This window comes from Zootermopsis nevadensis, unplaced genomic scaffold, assembly GCF_977971745.1.
Source record: "Zootermopsis nevadensis isolate Lab colony 2312 unplaced genomic scaffold, Znev_1.0 Znev_ptg000017l, whole genome shotgun sequence".
NCBI lineage: Eukaryota > Metazoa > Arthropoda > Insecta > Blattodea > Termopsidae > Zootermopsis > Zootermopsis nevadensis.
The window spans coordinates 11715722-11739414 of NW_028259149.1; the positions used below are offsets into that span (position 1 = coordinate 11715722).

Here is a 23693-nt window from a genome sequence, read left to right on the forward strand (position 1 = left end):
ACACATTTTCAGTTACCTATTATTAATTCAACCCAGAAGAATACTTTCAGACCAGTGATTCATGATCTACTGTGAAAGGAATCAAACTGTCCCTATCATTGATACAGCTGTTAGCCCAGGAATATTTTATTAACATCAATCACCATGAAAGCTTTATATCATACATGCATAATTTCAGTTCTTTTACTCACCCTACTCTTACAGTCACCTTGTATGACTCTCAGACATCTTCATTTAGATTAGAAATCACATCAGGCTTCAGAAGGTCCATTTTTTTAACGTCCACAGTGGTTGAACAGTCCAGGCCACATTCCTCATCATCCTGACTGTCAATATGTGACAGGTCCACAGAGGATGCAGCAGGGCTCATAGGGGTGATGATGATCTCTGTTGCAGCTGCAGTCGTACGAAGTAATGCAGTGTCCTCATTTGCTAGAGAGTCATCACAACCTTCCCATGAGTCTAATGTTTCCTCATAAGGTAGTGCCAGTGGTGGTGATGATGATATTGCAACTAATGAACATGAGGAACACATACAATCAAACATTATTAATTATACATATTACATTTAACTGGGAGAAAAATGAGTTGTAAGTATTTTGACAACTAACAGCAATATTTATCATATAAAGCCTAGTAAAATTTTTGAAAATGTCACTTCCACACTTATATAATTTGAAATATGACCATCACAGGAATAATAAACCAAACAGACTACCTCAAGTTTAATAAAACTGACATATCCTGGGAGAAACACGTTTCAAATCTTGGCCTTGGTAGGTATTTTAATCAATCACTAAAGTCGCCTGAGGCAAATTCCATTGAAGGATACCACTACTACTTCCTTTCCTGCTCTAATGTAATTCAACACTAAATAACTTGTGCAACGAATACATTGTTTTAAACAGTCTGCAAACTATCAAAGATAATGAAAATATCAAATCACAATTATTCTATCATATGGAAATAGGGAATTTAAATGCCTGTACTACGGAGCTACGTAGCTGCTGGCCAGACTTTATTTTTGAGGTTAACATTTTAGAAGTATGCTACTGTAACATAATGATGGTAAAGATCAATAATTCAAGGTGTTAGGAGTATATTATATTAATATAATTTTATTTATATTCCATAAGACATGAATCTCATGGTCATGAACTTGAATAAGAATGACTTGTTGGGTGTGAAGACTGTTTAGATTGTGAACAAAGGATATTAACTTCAGGTTTCCATATGGCTCTATGCAATAATTATCATGAAAATTATGATGATGAGACTAAATTAGGTCCCGATTTAATATGATTTATTGAGTCTATATTATGAGGCTGTGGTATGGGTGTCATGTATAATCTTTTCACATTTACAATATCTTTTTAGAGTGTCGATAGCTCAAAATCAGTTACAGAATAATGCAGAACTACACATAATACATGTATAATATACAGACAGTAACTGTAAAATCATTAGCATATTTCTCAAGCAATCCTCAGTATCTTTATTCTTCTTTTTTTAAATAATTTTATGCTATTTTTTATTAAATGCATGTGGAAATAGCGTATAAAATACATAATTAAAATAAAGATTACCACTTTGTGAAGAGTTCTGTTTGATTGCACTGTGTTATGATGGACTTGTATTCTGATGTTTTGGAGAACCACCCTGAAGGTGATGTGACTAAGCTGTAGCTTGGCACCAATATTTACGGTTCTCATTTTCCAAAACTTTGACAAACAAACCCATCATAACATGGTCTCCTAACCCAAGATTAGAAAGACGTCTGGGTACTAAATATTGTGCTAAAGTGATTCTCTGCAGGCTTATGACAAGTTCAAACTCAAACTTTTACATGGGATTATGACAGCATGTGGCTACAGTGCTTTCGAGAGTGAAACATTAAAACATACTTTATTGCTAAGCAAGGGTAAAGAGACGAAGTAAAACTCAACAGCTTGTTCAGTGAAGGTGGTCTCCTTTTTTTTTAATGCCATCATAATGTTTCCAGAAAAACATTCACTATATTATTTCAATTATTACATGCTCCCTTAATCATGTTTGGTTTTATTAATCTTTGTCAGCTGTGTGTTATGGAATAGAATCCAGCAGGACATATGCTGCAGTAGCATACTGCTAAAACATTAGACATCAGTTTCCATCAAGCAGCCATGCAGTAAGGGGTTTGAAATCCCCTGTTATTATACTATGTAGGTTACTGTTTATATGTGTTTCATTTCTTAAACAAAACTTCCTTACTGGTATTTTACTAGGTATACTGACTCACTTTCACAGCCAAAAATTCAATGGGTTAATTATCAAGTTTACCAACTTAACAAGAATGAATTGTAATGAATACAAACGTCTGTCCATTTATCATCGAAAATTTCAGTAAGTAATACACATAATTTTTCTTCTGACATTTATATGAACATGCTGCAACACAATACAATCTTATAGAAAACTCATTACAACAGTCAGATGCAGTCATTGCAACAATCATTTCAGAAGAAAGAACTGGACAAAGAGAAAGAGAGAGAAACAAGAGACACATTTTCAAAAATGCTTCATATCTTGAAACATGGAACATAAACTATAACATAAATATACATGAAGTATGGATGAAGGAATCTTCAGTTAGCCAGAATTTATACATTTATATCTTCACATTTGCAATTTATGTTTTTACTTTCATAATTAAAAATTACTAAAACAAAGTTAGAGCAAAGCAGACCTGTTACTATCTTTAATACAGGATTCACACTGAATTATGTGTTCAATGACAACAGTAATACACTTAATATGAAAAGAAATAAATAAAAGCATTGAATGTTTTAACTTTTAACTGGCAAATATTACACTGCATAGGGAATTTGAAGTTCAATTTAAAAGTATATTTTAAAATATGTTGTGCACAATTGATTTGCATGAGATATGTCATTAAGAAACAATGAAACAATATATGCATACATCCATGCATTGATAGAATTTGAATCTGGTAGCTCTCTGGTGCTATTCTGATTCTGTGATCTGTACTGATATTGAATTCTTGTAACATACACACATAATTAAATCAAATATATTTAATAATATACACACTAACACAGTTAGAAAAAGGATCAGTATCTGGAATCAGTGACAATATTTTTATCCATATGTCACGGAACTTGGTGTTGCACAAGCTATGTCTAATATGATGAAAAACTGCCTCTGAATTCATCATGAATAAAAATGCACACAACTTTTCATCAAAGAAACACAATACATTGTCCTGAATGACCGTGGAATTAAGAATTCAAATTAATTTTTTTACATGTAAAATGTTAAAACTTATTTGTTGTAACTAATGATTTTACCACATGATCAGTGTGCCATTATTTGAAGCTTACTGCAGCATTCATTCTGAATTTACAATAAAAGTAGCTAACATCACACAGAAGCATAAATTTAGAGATTTTGTCTTTTGGAAGGTTGACTTCTGGGACTACAGTTATAAGGTCCAAATGCAGGACAGGTTTTCATACCACATTATATGCATATGTGATTACTGGAAGTAAATTTGATGCATATGAGTCAAATGCAGAGAGAAAGTAGGTTGACATAAGAAGCTTATTTCTTTATCAAAAGTGTATATTGAATTTTGATGCCCTAACTAATGTAACATGGAAATCACTGTTGTATTTTGGAATCATTACATTTTGTTTTAACTGGATAATAACTTCACCTTACATTGAGTTAAAGCATGTTGAACATGTTTTATATATTTTATGGATATATTTGTGGTTATCACAATGGTGAAAATTTTGTTTGCGCTCTTCTGGGTTATGATGGTGTGTAGTCTTGTAGGTGGTTAGCAACATTATGGAAGAATCTGTTTCCTCCATCTTCACAGCAGAATATCTGAAATGCTGGTAGCCATCTACAAGATTTCTTGGTAACATAACTCAGAATACTGTAACTCATATTTTATTAACTTTCACTTGTATTTTTTTTATTTAGTTTAACTTAAATACAGAATTAACTTGGTCTGAAACCTGTCATTCATTTGTTAGTGAATAACAAAATATTACAGCATTAACATTTGAGCACATGAAAATCAAGTTCAATTACCTTTTGTCCTTTATCTTTGTATTCATAACAATTCACATAAAAATGTATTTAATTTAAAACGTGAAAAAGCATTTATGTGTGGTGAAGGAGAATATTTGCATATTCTCATATACTTTCATACGTTAAGCACTTAATACTTTCTGTTTAGGATGTATTCTATGTCCTTAGCAGTGTTATTTACGAATATGAGGCATATTATGATTATGAGAAGTGTTTATTTGTAATTTTGAGATGCACAATTAATATAAAATACAAACTGACAAGAGTACAGTAAATTTGAACTTAGATGTACACACTTGTGTATGTGTTTGTCAGGGTGGGGACAATTTTCATGGCAGTGATTCTAGAGAAGACAGCCATCTTCAATCTAGCACAATGGTACTGTATCTTAACATCGTCATACAAATCAGAATAAAATGATGTAATCTTATGTCATACCTGGTGGCAAAACTATAAAAAGCCACTATTATGTGCAAAAATTAAAATCTGTGTTATAATTATTTTAAATCCATTTTACTTTACTATCTGTTCACTTGAGTGTCATAAGAACCTGAGTATGAGATGAAGTGACCATGCTTCACCATTAGTTACCAGAAAGTATTATTACCCACAGTGCACAGAAACAAACACTTTGTTGATATGAATAAATGGTGCATATCAGTTTACTAGCATGTAAGAGCAGAGAACACACAAAACAAGTTGGGGCAGGTGGGGGGAGAGGGTGGTACCAGGGAACAAACGTACCACTGAAACAAATGCAACTTATGCTATTGACTCACAATAATAAAATTTGCTGATGCCAGGCAATTATTACTAGTTGACTTTGTGTCGTCAGAGGGAAGTTGAAGACGAGCAATCATCATACGAAGCTGTGAAAAGTACGGTATCAACTGTTTCAAAATCTCCACTGCATTATGGTTGACCAGAAGTCAACTGAGCCTCAATACCAAATCTTCCAAAATATTTTATATTTAACAAAATTAATGTTTTGGTGTTTGAGAGAGGATTGGATAATATATGTATACAACATGTTTGAGATTCAATGAAGTCTTCATAGACAATGAGCCACATCAAATCAACATTTTGAGAGCTGTCTCAGTCATCATCATCAGGGATCTGATAATCTGAAGAGCACAGGATGCCCCATATCAGATCCCTGTTGATAAGAACCAGATTTTTATGACCACCTGATATGGTTGATTGTCCATGAAGAAGACTTCACTAAATTCAGTCACTGCAAAGCTACAGATCATACATGTATGATATTATTTACATAGATAATGTTACTTATGTCCTTCATTTCCAACCATAATGTTGAATAAAATGAGATATCTTACTCCAAAGGCACATACATGATGCTTTGCCTTCCAGACCTGATACTACAGTTCAAGAAAGTCTTGGGTTTAAAAAGTTGAAGCCAGACCATTCATTATTAAATTCTATCCATTTACTACATATCACATTTTTAAGATCAATTTAAATATTATCCTTCCATCTATATTCAGTTTCCTAAATGATCCCTTCCCTTTAACATTTCCAGCTAAAATTTTGCATGAATTTCTCATATTTCCTATGCATGTGACAGTGTTATTTCACCATTTACATAATCCATCCTTTGACTACTATAATTATATTTCATAAAGAGTACAAATTATGAAGTACCCTCTTGGGCAACTGTCTCCATCCTTCTCCTATTTCCTACCTCTTAGATTCAAATATTCTCCACAGACTTCTACTTAGAAACATTCAATATATGTTCTTCACTTAGGGTGAGGAACAAAGTTTCATACTCAGATAAAAAAATAGGTAAAATATTGTTTCTGTACGTTTCTCCTTTAAGTTTTCAGATTGCAGAAGGGAGGCACAAAGATTCTGAACTAAATGTTAGCAAGCATTTCCCACTTGCCTAATTGGAAATCAATATGTAATATTTCAGGTTTTCACAGCAGCAAGTATGAAGCTGGCTGTCTTCTGGGTTGTTGCAGAATGCAGTCAGGTAGACCTTTACCAACATTTCAGAGGTGTTTGCTGCTCCATCATTAATTAGGGTGATGAGCCCTGATGATGGAGATTGCAAGCACCTCTGAAACACTGGTAAACTTCTACCAGACTGCATGGTGCAACAGCCCAAAAGACAGCTATTTTAACTACAGTAGTATGAATGTAGACTGAGTTACTGTGGTCCTTCATAATCGTCTGTCAAAGTGAATACCAAGATAGTCTTTAAACTGGCTATAACCCAAATCCTACCTACGTATTTGCCATTCAAGATAATCTTTCACGCTATAAAACATATGGAGTTGAATGAAAACTGTTAAATATTCTAAGAATTAATCAATATGTACAGCCCAAATTTGAAATTGAAAGGCAAAGAAAACCTGTGTGTGAGTAAGTAACACAGTTGATGTGGAAAATATATGAGGAAGTAAAAGGACTTGGTATATCATTCCAAATTGTAGTGACAGAGTGCACTCTATGCCATGCTGTATCCTAATTTTCTGATCCTCTTTCATTCACTGAACACAATAAACATCCATTTAATTATGTAACAAGATACCTCTACAGAAAATAATTACAATTTTAACCTCTTGTGTTTCAATACCAAGTCTGACTCAAAGATACAATAAATGGCCAATATGCTAACCCATTCCTCTGATTCAATGGCATTTCTCAGATAGTAGCAGCCATTTAAATTTAATTGCCATGCATGCTATGAGCTTTCTGAAGTAGCACACATGGGATAAAAGCAGATTTAAAACAGAATAACTAATAATAAATCCTTTTAAAAGCAATATCTGTATATTTTATCCTACACTATATAATATAATTTGTAAATATTAACATGAATTTAGGAAATTTCTTCTAGTAAAACAAACAAGTATGATCTACTTGCCATATGTTTCTAAAATCAACTAATGTCCAGTATTCAGTATTGCTCATTCTCTGCTCTGTTACTGTATAAATCAGTCCAAATATAATTAATTTCTTCATCTAGTAAACTGTGGTATAAATATGATTAATACTGGATAATTGTCTAATTTGGTTCACATTTTCATCAAAGAGGGTAACATTCCAGAATATCTGTCTGCTGTACTTACTTGTGCTCTCTGTGGTCTTTGGACTACTTTGCTCCTGATCATCATCCAAAGATGCATTGAGAGGTGGTACAATGATTACCACCTCTCCTTCATGCTGGTAAGGATGTGAGACCCCATCTTCTGATGACAGTGGTGATACATACTGGGAGGGAATCGAGCTGACGAAAGATGTGAAATATAAGAAAATAAATCTCTGAATGAGACTGTCATCTTCATACCCATTACCACAAAAACATGAAATCTCTCCTAAATCTCTGAAATATTGCTAAGCTAATTTAATCTAAATGCATGGATGTCTTTCTCCATCTTTTTGTTTTGTGCTGCCCTGTATAGGTAGAGGCACTGAGATGAGTTGATCACTTGTCCAAGGAGTCCTATCATACTTCTAAACAGCTTAAGAAACCTCTTACACAAGATTCAGCAAAGGTCCTTCAAGGACTGTAGAACCATGGAATAAGTAAGTTCCAGCTAAGTATCATTCTAAATAAACCATCCATATCTGAGTCCACTGTTAACGTCTTGTAGTACAATTTTATAACACAGGATTGTCAGTCCAATCCCGAAATTAGAAGATTGGCCATCACTGAGAAAGCTTTGGTATTAACCATGTTGAAACTTCATATTCTGCTATCAAAGAGTCAGTTAAAATACCAGTCATATACTGTATGATTCATTTTAACAGTTATTGACCATGCATTACAGTTTACACAAGGTCCAGCTGATTGTGTATGATAACTAACTAACTAACTAGAGGGCTTACCGAACCCGAAGGTTCATCACCGAATTAACCAAAGTCCTCCACCAGACCCTGTCCTGGGCCAACAAAATCCACTCTCCTTCAACTCCTATCTCCCACAGATCCTGCATGACATTATCCTCTCATCTACGTCTAGGTCTCCCCTCAGGCTTCCCAACCATTACCTGGTGCACACCTCTTGTCCCATCTATTTGCACTACATTGTGTGTGATACACAACATAAATAATACTAAACTGTCAACTTCAAAGTTATAGTCCCATTTGCAATCCCATAATACAGGGGTTTAAATCCCCATTTCCTGTATGGTAAAGGTTAAACAAATATGCCTCTGTTTTCTATCTATCCATGGCCTTTGGCACTCACAATTAAACTGGAATTTAAATGCTGGTAGAAAATGATTTAAAACAGAGATTATTATTATCTAATGTAAGGAAAAAATCAATGTATATGTCAATCACTCAGAGCTGGTACCTACTATGGTATGTGAAGATTTAATGCCAAATGAATGATATTTGTTGGAGGAAATATGAAATATTTTGATAACTAGCTGTGATATCAAAAACGATCAGTGGGAGAGTTAATATTATTTTATAATATTAAGACATTGGGTATGTAAAATGTGTGGAAACCAGCTGAAAGTCTGACATCATGTGTAACTGAAGTGACTTATAGAAGAAACTAACAGAAATGCAGATAGATTATTGTTCCATCATTACAAGCAGAGTTCAACAGAACCAAAGATGTAACTTAGAAAATGGTCCAAGCCAAGTTCATTACCAAGCACTATTGTTGGCTTCATCAGTATCTGATACATCACAATTTATGTTTATAACATTTCGTATCCAACAATTTTGTCCAGAATAATAACAATAAATCCAAAAACAAAAATAATTGGTGTGAAGGGGTTGTAGAAGAATTGAATGAAGTTTGTTTGTTATTTGGCAATGATGAACCAACTTATAAAGTTTTGTAATGTCAAATGAAATATGACAGGATGTTTGTGAATGATGAATTTGTAAAATTAATTGAAATGAATAAATAAAGAGTTAAAACTACATGAAAAGTTTCAAGTGTACAAATGTATCAACTGCCTAATTGATATGCAAGCCTTCTTTCTTATATTTTTCTAGAACATTTCAGTTTACTTCTTTATGCTTTTCACCCAAGTAGAGAGAAAGTAGAACTACTTGCATTTTTAATGTATGCAATATGAGTTTCATTGTGGAAGAGGACATTTTTTCAGTCTTAGTTTATGTGATAAGTCATCACTGACCCCTTACACTGTTCATAAAAACAGACTGTGCATTAGTCAGTATAACCATGTGAGTGTTCGGATACCCATATAATATTTTCTACCTACAAATTTCAATATAACATTCTTAGATATAGAATTAAAATAATATAAAATAATGGCTGCTCTATGTTATGATAAGCCTAAACTACATCAGTATATTTACTGACAGTGAAGTCAAAATGATATCACAGTACACTGTACTCTTGTGAAACTGTTCTGTAAATAATGCATAGTGTGCTCTTCACACAAAGGAACTACATCACCCTTATCAGTGAAAAGATTAATACAGTTACCACAGTAAATTGTAATTCTTTTTATGACAGAAATTCCTCTTATGACAAATGGAGGAAGTATGCTTATTCATCTATGCTTACCTGAGTGTGACTCTCTTTTTAATCCTGTGCCCAAGGTCTGAGTACCCTCGGTGCATAGGCCTGTGTGGCTGAGGTTCTGCGAAGCTCTTGGATATGGGTGTATTGGGCTCTGAGGACTGCTTATCTACCAGGATAGGCTTTGGCCTTAAGACCGCTGCTGAGACTACAGGGGGAACAGTGGAAGATTGTGAGGTTGATACTGTAATGTGAGGGTTGTGGAGGGAAGTATTGGGACAGGGTGTTGCCCCTGCAGTAGTAACTACTGGAGCTGCACCACCCGTTAAAATGAGGGGTGAATCTGCTAAGTGGTGGAGTGGTAGAGTTAAAAGACGCTTTCTGTCTTCCATATAAAGTTCAATAAACTGGTCAAGTTTCACTTCGATGTCATCCACCTGAAAGGGAAAAGATGGTAGTAGTAACAGTAGTAGTAGTAACAGTAGTAGTAGTAGCTGTTGAGGGCTTTGAGGTTCTCACAGCAGTAAGTATGAAGATGGCTGTCTTCTGGGCTGTACTGGGCACTTGCTGCCTCCATCATCAGGACTGATGATGGAAGCAGGAGGCAGCAAGTACCCGTGAAATATTGGTAAACTTCTACCACACTTCACAGCATTAAAACCCAGAAGACAGACATCTTCAAGTTGAGGGCTATTTTAAGGTACCTAATATACCAACATTTTTCTGGAAGAGCTGGAAAAAAAAGCGTGAAAACCCTCAGTCAGCATAGCCAGTCGCTGAATCAAAACTTCAAATATGTAACCTCTCAAGATATGGAGCAGAAGTGATAATAACTCAAATGTGATGTCCAGTGATGACAACAATGATTATTGAATGATTGATTCAACTGCTGCATATCACACAGTGTAATGGTAGAATGACTATAAATGATGAAATTATAAGGATAAAAAAGAAATAGTGTTGGCTTATTTTAAAATGCTATCTCAGCAGCCTCCCAGAGAAACCTAGTAAAACTATGAAAAACCTCAGTCAATATAAGCAGCCTGTGGGTCAAGATTCAAACTTGGAGCTTCATGAGTATGAAGGAAAATCACCAACACTCAACTGAGATGTCTTATATGATGATGAAGGTAGTTGCACATCAATTAAGACTACATAAATTAGAAATAATTTTACATCTATGAGACTTAAGGTTTTCACAGTGACGATGTCAATATTGGTCTTCTGGGCAGTAATCATGCATGGACTTGTATGTACCAACATTTTGGAGGAACATACAGCCGCCATTTCCAGTATGTTCCTCTGGAGCATTGGTATCTACCTGCAAGTCTACATAGCATTAGCATCCAGAAGACCAACATTGACAAATACATATTTGCTTTTGAGGCTTGACAATAGGAGTCACTGTAATGGGTACAGAACTTGTCCATTATTTTAGTAGATAATATAATATTTCACAAGACATTTTACACCATAGAAACAAATGGATAAAGAACTATAATTCAGAAATATAAAATGGCACAACTTGTAAACATAGTTTAAATAAATCACATGGAAAAACTGTTTATGGGCTGGCTACGTTGAGGCTTGTTGCTGAAGTGTGTCATTCAGTGCAAAATATAATTCTTCATGACTTTGTTTAACTTTATACATTTCATCATTCCTAATTAAAACTACAATTGCTATGCTGAATAATACTGACTCATAAGTGGGATGAAAATTATGTATGTTAATGAGTTAATGGTTAAACATAGGAAGACATTATTTATTCTATATTTATTTTTAAGACAAAGTCTTTCTCACCTGTCTTTCAACTTTGACCACTCTTGAAGCTAAACTAATTTTGGAGGCATAAACATCTTTTGCTTTGGATCCTTGCTTGCCAAGTATCTGGTCCAACCTGTAAAAAATCTTTGAGGTAATTTCTATTGGATGTATACAGACAAACAGTACTCTTTCAAAGTTTGGTGTTATGTTATGAACTTAGCGTGGAAAGCTTATATATGATGTATAAGAGAGGATAATGTCCAATTACTATAATTTCACATAATTCTCTCCTATTTTTTATATGAAAATGATGAAAAGGTATTTTCAGTTATAGAATTTAGTCATTATTTGGACTGTGAGTCACATTTAAAATTTTGAAATTATTAGCTATGTTAGCTCTGAAAACAATAAGAACGTATTCAATGAAGGCACTCTTTTATAATATACAATTCCAGTACAGGATATTTCTTCATGTAGGCTAACATATATTCTAACTAGTTTTATGCTTCATACTTTTCTCGTAAAATGCAGATTGTGGCAAACACCTTTTCTAATATTTTATTGTCCTTGCTGTCCTCTGCCCAAGTGACATGATGAAGAGATCTACATCTGAAGTGTGAGTATCAATCAGACAGACTTTGTAATTTCCCAAGTATAAGCTGTGATACAGTTGAATGCTCTGACATTAACACAGAAACATCTGCATATGTAGCCTTTGGAATGAGAATGCAATGTCTTTACTGAAGATCAGTGGATCAACTCTTCATATGAGAGAATCAATTGTTTTGTAATTTAACAAATTAATTCAAAACTGCCTTCAGAATTTTAGAATATAAAAGTTGTGCTGTATAACACTTTAACAAAATATAGTTAATGGAAATACTGTCATTTGCTTCAGCAATGACCAAGTTATATAACAAGATCAAACCTCTATAGTATTTGAAAAATCAGAGTCCAGCTTATATCACTTTTATAAAATTTTATGACTTTTTACTTTTAATTTTCATAAAAGTTACTGTTCTGAATATATACATTATATGAAGAACCTTCGCTTTATGGCAATGAATTAGAGGTGTTTGTATTTTCTCATTAAAAAATGTCAAGGATTGTAAATTAGAACTATTCAAGGGGAAATATACATAGCTATTTATAGACAGTCTTTTCTTCGTTTCAAATATTTTATGTAATATGGTCCCTAATTTTATTGAAAAACATTATCTTTCAAAAAATGACTTGTAAGTTTCAAGAATATATAGATAAAATAAATTTCATTCCTTATTTTCTTTCTGTTTAAATATCAGTAGCTAAAATATTTACTCCACACATTATGTGCCATTTATTTTTTATTAATTACAAATATTTTGCTGCTGGTGAGTACATACAATGATCTAAAAAAGAGAGACAACAGATATTTGAAGCTTTAGAACAAAAAGTTTGTATATATTACAGCTGATGAAAAAGAAGCAACACTGAACTGATTAATAAACCTACCTGAATTGAAGGTTTCTAACTCGGTTCAAGAGTTCTGCATGCCCAGAAGAATATTGCTCTATCACATCCTTAACATCATAAGGTTTAAGAGCTTCTCTGAACTTCTTACGTGCCACAAAATACTTCAGCTACGGGCAAGACAATAAATAAACACCATTCGTAACCGTGAGACACACCACAAACCACATTGACGAAGAGACATACCACAAAACAGAAGACATTACATAAGTGTTTGAGCACAACAAAGAAACTTGCATGTCAGTTCTTGCAGTTTTTATGTTTCCTTCTGCAAATAATGACTTGCTTGATCATATTTATCTGTCTGCCAACAACCATTTTTAAACACCAAGTTAAATAAAACTCAAATTGGCTTTTGTCGTGCAACATAATATAAAATACATGTATCTTATATTCAGAGATGCGGTAAGATGGGTAACACGTGCACCTACACCCTCACAAGATATATAAATTTGGCTAAGGAAACAATTGTGAAGATAGGAATTATAACCATTCTATCAACAATGTAACTGCTGGTACCATAGTACCTTTGCTTCAAATAACTAAAATTCAATAGAATAAAAATCGAATTGTAATAATTTGAAGAACCAAATGAAATTTGAGATTATAACCTGTTAAACTAGTTTATGACATGATAAATAGATAGTTCCTGTAACTCCTAAGTGGAGCATAGGGCCTCCTTTTGGAGGTTTCATAGTCTTTAAAGCGTGCATTTAAGAGTAGTGAGTGACTAGCCCACTGACTCTGCACAATTTCTACACACTCCTGATTTGACTGCCAGAGCCATCTAGCAGTGAAGCAGTGAATCAGGAGAGACTTGGGTGAGAAATGGCCGCTGAATTTTTTCTTACTAAACATCTCGTATCATGCTCGCAAGGTTCTTTTACATGCTGTAAATCTATGACATGGGACCGCCGGCTTTACTTCCCCTCCGAAGGAAGTTGTGCTACGCATTTGTATCACCCAGCAATTAATAAATACTGAAGAGCAAGAAATACCATCTTACAAATTGATTTATAATTGTAAGGAAGCATTTGCTTATATATGACCAATGAGTACTGATACTGAACACAATGAAATAAGCCAAATTTTCATAAAGATATACCACCTTTATACAAATTTTTGTTATACTAATAATACATTTTTTTATAGATGTCTTTCTGTCTACATTCAAAGTGTATAGTTATTGGATTTTAATTGTATAATTACTGCAGAAAGAAGAACAGTGAATTTCTAATAAATTTCAAATTGTTACTGTTCAGAACAATGAGGTATATTTTGAGATAGGTGAACATTTTCAAGTAAGGGTATTCTTAGAAATGTGCCACTCCACACTCCAGTTGTGCAAAACATGTTTACAGACACATATCCTCTTTTCAGAAATAAATCACATTTCACTTGCCTTTCTAAGAGCTATACTGCATTATGCATTCATGACAAATATTAGAAATGAAATCTCTACACTGAATCTATGTTGAGAACATTCTAGAATTAATCATTATAATTCTGAAAGACAAATAACATCAAAGAAAGAAATGACTGAAGTGCGATTATTTCTCTTGCTCATGCCAGCTTCAGAAGGAAAGAAAGCTTTGCAGTATTGTTAGTACTAAAGACTAATGACTTCCAACATCTTTTCAGTCACACCTTACATTATGAAACTTATACCACCATAGCAAGTGGATCAATGGTATAAAAGTTTAAATTTCCAAATTTCCAGCACGAGAGCACAAAAATATGACAGAAACCAACTATGATAATGATGATGGTGGTGGTGGTGGTGATGATGATGGTAGTAGTAAAGGGACACAAAAAACTGTAAAATGAGTATCAACAGTGAGGTGTGTTTTACAGGTTGGAAGCCACTACTAGACAATGGCACAAGAAGAAGAGTAGCAGTGAAGATGTTTTACTGCAGCATCACATGACGAGACGCACTAACAAGAACAAACATGGATCAATCAATCAATCAATGCATTTCACAGCATGTCATACTGTTGACACAGTTCACACATACACACAAAGACTGGAGTTAGACAAGCCGAGACCACAACACGTGATGGTGCTAAGACATAAGAGCTACCATTCAATTCCTAATAACTTTGCAACTTTGCCAACTTGAAAATGAGATCCGGAAGCACACAAAATATAACATTAATACAATTTCTGTCTTCAGCCAGAGACTGTATATCCTGACTAAGGTTTTCATGGTTTTCCTCAGTCCCTCTAGTCAAATACCAGAAATAGTACCTTAATTAGGCTATAACCATTTCCTTCCATATACATTTCAAATCATTTCTCATTAATCATCCTATTATTTGACACCATATAGTATGACCTACTGACAGCATCATTAAAGAAGCTACAAATTTGGTATTTGGCACAGGGATAAGAGAAGTGAGTGAGAGGACGTTCTTCAGGTGCTTCTTAAATTGTCAAAAAGTTAACAAATGTTCTATTTCTGAAACAGGAATAGATGTCAGTGTTTCCCATAACACCTCTCAGGCATTCAGCTGAATTACATTTCAACTCATCTTGTTAAGTGACAAAGTAATACAAATTACATTTCACTTGAGGTTTTCTTACCAAGCAGTGAAAAAATAAGGCATTGTGGAGACATTAGAAAGAAAAGAAAAACACTGTAATTTAAAATCTGAGTCAAGTTTTTTGTTAAATAAAATATTTACTGTAATTTAAGATATATTAATTTTGATTATCCATGTCAGACTGATGGTACATAAGTAGAGAAGGAAATGTTAAAGCACATACAGACAGTAATATTTCATACTGCGTGTCTTCTATGTAGGTCACTGAGAGTTTACAATATGTCTCTCCAGCTACCAGTTTCTCAGGACTTTTGTTCTGAATAGTCCTATTATCTTTCCTTACATGGAATCTACAAGGTTTCTCCCCCTTCAAGTTCACAGTACAAAAAGTCATTCATACGTTATGAGTATTTATCTGTACAAATATTGGGATACTGGTAAAGAAAAATTCTTAATTTAAAGAAAGAACACACAACTAAAGCACTGAGATTAAATTATGAAAAATCAAACAATTTAGTAAATTTTATGTTCTAAATGTTCATGGAACAAGAATCTAGCAGCTGATGTTGAACTGCTTACCAAGTATATTTTTCCTTTTTCAGCCAACTTTAAAGTACTTATTTTTGTTGAAAGCTAGTTCATGTTTCTTTGTCTTTCAATGTCTTAACAACAAATAAAAATTGTAATAGTCTATAGGTATTATCAAACATAAAAATATTTAACATCAAAAACACAGAGGCCTTATCATAATTAATACATCTGTAACATTACTGAGTTTACTCTTCAGTATTTAGATAATGAGTAAGAATTTTAGAAAAAACTGGTGTTGACATGGAAGGACCAAAAATTCCAGGCAAGGCCACTGGACTCAGGATTATATTTGTGCACTGTCTGGTTATGAGTTAGAGCTGGCAATAACTTATGGATGTGTAAACATTATTCAGAACTAAAATTTCACTCATGTCTCACTTCAAACTCCTGGTAACCTCATCATTGCAGTGAAACTCAGAATAATTTATATAATGTAAGGAAGTGAATGATATCTCTTGGAAAGAATGTTACACATGGTAAGCTGTTGGAACTCAAAGAACATAGCACATTACTGTTAGCACCGGGGTACATCAGCTGCAACATATTAAGTGGTAACAGAACCCATCCTCCACAACAAAATCACAAAATGGATTACTGGAGAACATAACTTTGTCTCCATTTGAATTGAAACAATTTTGTACCAATGAATGAGTATGCATTTCTGTAATGAACAATTATAATATAATAAAAGTGAGTTTCATAATGTGTACTCCTAACCATATATTATTATGGTCATGAAGTTTAGGGGGTGAGATGGGTGGGGCACATACAGTGTACGGCAAAGATAAGAAATACATACAGAATTTTATCTGGAAAATGTAAAGAAAGGGACTATTTCAGAGACCTAGACATAGATGAGTGACCACTCCGTCTCTTCCATAGAGTTAGGATTAAGACAATAATTCTTGGTAAGAACTTACATATGGTCCAGCTAGCTGCACATCACAGTAGCATATGCTAAACTGTTAGTCCTAGATTTAAAGTTTGACCAATAGCCCTGTAGTACTGGGGTTTAAATCCTGTATTACCATATGATAAGTATTAAAAATAAAAAACAGCTGTATCTTCTTATAGGTTAAAACTGATTTGTATTGGATTCAATTTTGTGTGACAAAAAGTTATGAGGAAGCTTCGGTGAACATCCACAGTTTCATTTGTGGTCCAAGAAATGTCCATACCTTGTCAAGTGTTTCATCTAATACTTCAATGGCTGGAGTGAATCTAAGACAAATGTAGCAAAACCTGATGCATTTCTCGAGCACAAAACTTTATTAATGTATGTCATGTTTGGTAAACATCTTCAAGAAATCTGATTTTATTTAATTAATCCATTTTTGTTAAAATTTGAAGTCAACTGATTCTTAAGTTCTTTTATGATGTTATTTAAACTGTAGCATGTCATCTGAGATTATGAACGATGAGCAGGAAAGGATTTTGAAAGATATGGTCATGTTAAGCATTTTTCTGTATATGAGACAATGAAAGATGTTCATCATGAGACTATGAACTCAAAGGAGACAAACATTTAAAAAGATTAAGACAACTTTATAAAATAAATATATGAACTCATAGCAGAAAACAGTGACTATAACATTCTTATTTAGAACTAGTTACCCATACATTTTTAGAATACTTTTAATTGTGTTCTTCAACGGTGTACTGATATAACGACAACTTAAGACAGTGTTACTGTATTACCATCTTTACACCCAGATATAGAGGATCTGTGTCACAATATTGCACTAAATCAGTATGAAGGTAACTGTGTTGATGATACAAATTTACCTAAGAAATATGGGGCTACCAATATCCACAATATATATATACCATCTCCTACAAATAAATTTTGCCTGTAGACCTGTAATGAGTCAACAGGCAGTATTTTGACATTTTTCATGTTATTTTGTTTTATAGGCATAATTCAATATAAAAGTATATTTTAAAGTAACATAATTTTTCTTCTGTCTTTTAAATACATACTGGTTTATTGATGTTATACTGATATATGAATTGTCAAGGTTAAAGGAGGAATGTGTTGCAACACATTTGAAGGTATAAATGCAGTGAGAGTATAATAAAAATAATAAATAGGAACTAATGTTGTGTATTCTATGTTTTTTGGTTTAAATTTGAATAATTTCTAAGCATATCATTCAAGAGGACAATCAAATTTTATGAAACAGTTTACACTGATATGATTGAAATTATTACACAACTGTATTATGATGCAGAGTTCCAGAGGATGGGTTTGTTTACACAGTCCAAGGTTCTCTTCAGGCTGCGACAGACAGAGACTACAATATTGAGTACCTCTGTTGCACGTTCTTAACCCGGCCAAGCAAGTCAACATGCCCCGCTGAATACTGCTCAATCACATCCTTTACATCGTATGGCTTCAGTGCCTCCTTGAACTTGCGTCGAGCTACAAAGTACTTCATCTATAGCATTAAATGGAGTGGGAAGAAAGAAAAAAAAAACAATATCAAGCTGGATACTTATCATTTGATTTTATTTATCTGAGAACAGACTAGCTTTATTCGTTGTTATTTATAAAATCTGTCATAATATTTGCATAAAGTTTTGTATTATATTGAACAAAATAACCGATCATTCTACTAAAATAATTTTAGAAGATAGTAAGTTCTTTATAAATGGCAGTAAAGTAACAAAAAAGCAAACATCTACATTATATTCTCAGCCTGGCTGTCTGGTCTCCTGGATCATTTCATTATAATTTACCAATAAAGCAAGTATGATAATTTTATAATTGGGAAATGGAGAAGCAAGAACCCATAAAATCTTTGGTAGAAGGTAACATTACATATTTTGTCCAAACTGCAAAATTTATCAACACAGAGTTTATGTAGACAGAATAAAGACTCTGGGAAGAAAGTTGGTGAATTGCCTTGTATGGAAATGAAATTTGATCATATTTCATTGTTGTACATTTTAACAAGTGACTGCTAGACACATTTAAAATTACAAACAAGTTATTTTGCAGTTCTACTTTATGATACTTTGTGATAAGTACAATATTTAGTAAGTGTTCTAATTAGAATTTCAGATTTTCATGGCACTAAATCTGAAGATGGCTGTCTTCTGGGTTGTAGCACCATGTAATCCGGTAGAAGGTTACCACCGTTTCAGAGGTCCTTGCTGCCTCCATCATTAGGGCAATGAGACTTATGATGGAGGCAGCAAGGACCTCTGAAATGCTGATAAACTTCTACCAGACTACACACTGCTACAACCCAGAAGACAGCCATCGAAAGTGTTATAATCATAAACTCTTTTGCAATCAGTTCTCCAGGAATCTGTTTGGGTTTAACAAGGAATTTTTCAGTGGACGAAATACATGCTACTCAAGTGAGCCTGTTTCTATCGTCATTATGGTTTTGAATTACTAAATTTTTATTTACATGACACAAAACAACGTAGATTGTACTCTGTCACTATTGTAACATACAACTTGCTCATTCGATTTTCTGTTAAACATTATACAAGTTTTATAACTACCTCTAATTGCTCTTATATCTAAATAAAAGACACAAACCTGAAAATTTCATAACAAATCATGTCATTTTTGTTTCTTACAGATATTGTAAGGACCTAGATTTTACAGAATGCTGCAAACATCAAAACTAAGCACCACATAAGAATGGCAGTAAGGCCATATTTGTTTGTTTTGGTGAAGAGATTACAGGAATTGTAGTCACAAATACAAAAACTCTCTTGGATTCAAGTCTCGAAGGTGTCTGCTGTAGGGACAATAATAATTCTTTTCTATGATATTCAAGGATATATATGAAATGATCAGGCAATAAAAATTGTTAAGAAATGTAAGCATATGTCAAATTTTCCCAATGTAACACTCCAAGCACTCTGCTAGTATATAAATAAATATAAGTGTTGCTTGACCAAGGGAATGTACACAAGCCCACCAAGCATAAGGACTCATAGCTCGCCTATTCTTTATATAATGCAGCAGATGTGACATTATATTGGTATATAATCTATATTATGTGGTTTATGTTAATTGAAGGGCAAATTTAAGTAGCCATGTGGAACTGAGTTATGTCCCCTCTGTGGATATTATCTGGTAATTTGGAAAGTTATACTGATTCTGAATGAATAATTTAGTCTTATAACTATACTCCCATATCCACAGAAACATGTTACCCAAATTTACAGATAATTTAAAATTATTTTATTAGATGAAGCAGCAAAACACAGTATATAACTCAAGCTAGTCTGAGTCTCAGAGAAATATGTATTTTATTACAGAAGTGGTTTTATGTTGATTTGACTACTGTAATTGTGGAATGATACTTTATTTTAAATGTTACACAATATTTTAATCAAGTCACTGCCATGACAAAATCATAATTGTTAATCTATTATTATTGTGAAAATCAGCACAATTAATATTTTTGTAGATGAATACATATAAATGAAAACCAAATTATTAATAAATCCAACAAACCTCAAACCAAATGAAGTACACTTGAAATTAAGTTTGTAGATCTGGATGGTCATAATTGTGTTATACATACACATACGAGTGATGTATAAGATACATAATGATGAGATAATATTCAGTAGTGGAAACATTTTATGGTATAGATAACCTGGAAATCTGCTGAACTCTCAAGAAATGGGGGAAAAACATAGTAACGGAAATAAATGGAAAGATCTAAAATATGATAAATGTAATAACTGGAAAGGCTTCAAAATATTAACATTAAGCTAAGACTTTTTATAGAATAAAGATATATACAGAAAATATAAAATATATGAGATTTCTGATAAAGATACTACTATAAGTACTAGAAACATGGACATGTTTTAGAAGAGAGGAAGGTACACCGCAAGGAGATGGAAACTTATTAAAAAGTCAATCCACAAGTTTGAAAATTATTTTAGGAATAAGAATAATCTGGTACTCAACCTAATGAATTACTAATTACATTTTCTATCATTCCGTTTCATTTATAGGTATCTACACACATCTGTTACAAGCTAAAACCACTGCTGTTAAACAGTCTGTGTAGATGTACAGAGCATTTTAAAAAAGTGATATTGCACTGATGGTTTCTAGTTTCTATATAAGCAATTTGGTCAAAATAACACAATTGTTTCTATTACTATAAGCACACAGAAAGTAATGCCCAAAATATTTTTCTGGATTTATTTTCTTACTTTTTCTAAATCTGATTAATATAAATTCTTTGATCAAAGCTAGTACCATTTTGTAATCACTCAATTTATACAAACAACAGACTGTATTTAATCACATAATTTGTTATTCCACAAAACAGAAGGGAATAGTTTTCTCATTTTTAAGATGATGATAATGATGATGTAACAACAACCAATACATTTTATAGTCAAGAAAACAGAATTACTTCCAGTTAAAATATGCAGTTATTTTTTGTGTTGCACTGTCACCTCAAATCCACTGTATTCTGCCAAAAAGTAAGTCGAGTAGGTACAACGAATTTCAAGAATGAGTTCAAAAATCAATGACCAAAGAAATATCTGATAAACTGAACTTGGAAACTCAGCTTATGAGAAAAGCAAAATAAATTATTTTCTCCTAGAAGTTTAAGATGAGAAATTGTGTGAATAAATATAATACTCTTGACATCTTAAATTAAAAAAAAGTATGTTAGCTAATCTGCACCATCTTCTTGTCATCTGAAATATCAAAGTGAAAACACAACATATTCAACTCCAAGAAGAAACATACTTAAGACACCTTCTATTGAATGACAGCTATAATGCCAAATTAGCACGATCCATTATTTTAAACTGTGTTGTAACACTTAGTGTTTGGGACTGGGATCAGTTTCTTGAGAGACAGTTTTAGTTTTATTTATGAAAATATTTATCAATTACTTTTATTCCTTTATCCACGACACCAAAGATTTTGCTTTAAATATCAACCCCTAGTTTTAAACACTTTCAAACACTGTGTCGGAACACTACATTCAGTCTCTAACAACACTTGTGGTTAATATTTTCAGTCTTCATGTTCCTGAAAGTTACTTTATTGCAATGATAAGAAATGATTTGTGGTATAAATTATAAATAAAGTCACATAAATATGATTTAAATGTTTAGAAAATCAGATTGTAATTCAATTGTATATGAGCCGGGATAGTTCAGTCAGTATAGTGACTAGCTACGGGCTGGACGACTGGGGTTCGATCCCCGACGGAGACAGAGGATTTTTCCTCTAGCATCTGCTCTGGGGCCCACCCAGCCTCCTCTACAGTGGGTACCGTGGTCCTTTCCCGGGGGTAAAGCCGGCCGGGGAGTGATGCCGACCACTCACCCCATCTAGTGCCGAGGTTAAGAAAGAGAGGAGCTATACCTCCACTCACCCCAAGCGCCTACATGGCGTATAGTGGTACAAACTTTACTATTTTACAGTATAAGGGCTATTTGTAGAAGAAATAGCTTCCTTTCATATTATTTCCAATTACTAATTTATAATCCTTCTCCCATTCAAAGCTACATAACCAATGCAGTTGAATTGTTGCAAAGTATAAGAACGAACCAGGTATATCTTGATATACACCCAACTTAAATTTTATGTTCCTAGAACGACATTGCTGTGATACCTAAAATTAATTCATAAAAATATATTTCACTCTGTGGTAGTTTACTGATTTGTTCTTAGATTATTGAATGACACTGCTTCAACTGCAGGGGTTATATAGCATGGATCAGGTGGAAATGAAATGAAATGATGATGACATGAATACGAAATGTTTTTGAAGCGAAAAAGCCTATTCCAATGCACTAACCCACCAAGTATGAGAGGAAAATCACGAGAAACATCATTCAGAATAGCCAATATCACAGCCAAGATCTGAACTGGGTAACTGTCGAATACAAACCTACAGTGCTACCACTACAACACAGTTGGACGTACACAGCAGAATTTAAGTTTCAAAAATAACATTACAGCAGTTCTTAAAGAAATATGATGGAAGGGTGCGGATTGGATTCAAGTGGATCAGTGGGGGTGTCTTTTAAATACGGTAATGAATCTTAGGTATTAAAATGTGGAAAATGTCTTGGCCAGCCGAGCGACTTTCAGCTTCCGCTCCGCGGAGTGCGTTAGTCCTAACTGGAATAAAATGTAAGAAGTCATTCTTTCCCCAGAGGGGACGCACACTTATTTGATATATCCCTCGTATTCCATAATCATTTCTATTATTCTACTTGAAGAACAGTACTTAGAATTTTACGCAAGATGCACATTACATACGATATAAAGGAACATCCCAGGTTCTGCAAGGACACTAAAATGCTTCCAAAGTGATACAAAATTTCAGTTAAGTAGATTTAAACGCTTCTGATAACTGGGCCTGCCAATTTTCAAATTTACGTGCGCTACCTGGTTAAAAATTGACTTCCGACATTGATAAGCAAATGCTGTATTACCTTCCGTATCGCTCTGATGGCACCCTTATGTTGATTTGTGAGCTGCACGCACCGCGGTTCTTCGTCTTCATCTGGAATAAACCAACAAAAAGGACACAGTCACTCCATACTACAGAATCCACGCATCGTCTAAAGCCGCGAATGGATTACGTTTAGTCTGTCTTAATAAAGACGCTTTCTCCAAGTTAAAACGCAATACAAATCAAAATAAAATATTTTAAATGTTTTATATCCCATGGTAATTG

General features: G+C 33.5%; 1 protein-coding gene across 5 annotated transcripts in view; it reads right to left on the minus strand.

Annotated features, from left to right (window-relative positions):
- Nucleotides 1–23693, minus strand: part of KCNQ (KCNQ potassium channel) — a 411920-nt gene that overhangs the window by 16418 nt on the left and 371809 nt on the right. For 4 of the 5 annotated variants that reach the window (XM_087350438.1, XM_087350436.1, XM_087350434.1 and 1 more), the window contains 6 exons: nucleotides 23449–23519; nucleotides 18304–18431; nucleotides 11384–11480; nucleotides 9626–10017; nucleotides 7200–7357; nucleotides 192–513 (listed from right to left, as the gene is read on the minus strand). In XM_087350438.1, coding sequence (XP_087206564.1) covers nucleotides 221–513; nucleotides 7200–7357; nucleotides 9626–10017; nucleotides 11384–11480; nucleotides 18304–18431; nucleotides 23449–23519 — 1139 coding nt within the window. In that variant the 3' untranslated portion in view covers nucleotides 192–220. Of the gene's footprint in view, nucleotides 1–191; nucleotides 514–7199; nucleotides 7358–9625; nucleotides 10018–11383; nucleotides 11481–12838; nucleotides 12967–18303; nucleotides 18432–23448; nucleotides 23520–23693 lie in introns of all 5 variants that reach the window. The other variant, XM_087350439.1, reaches the window with a different exon arrangement.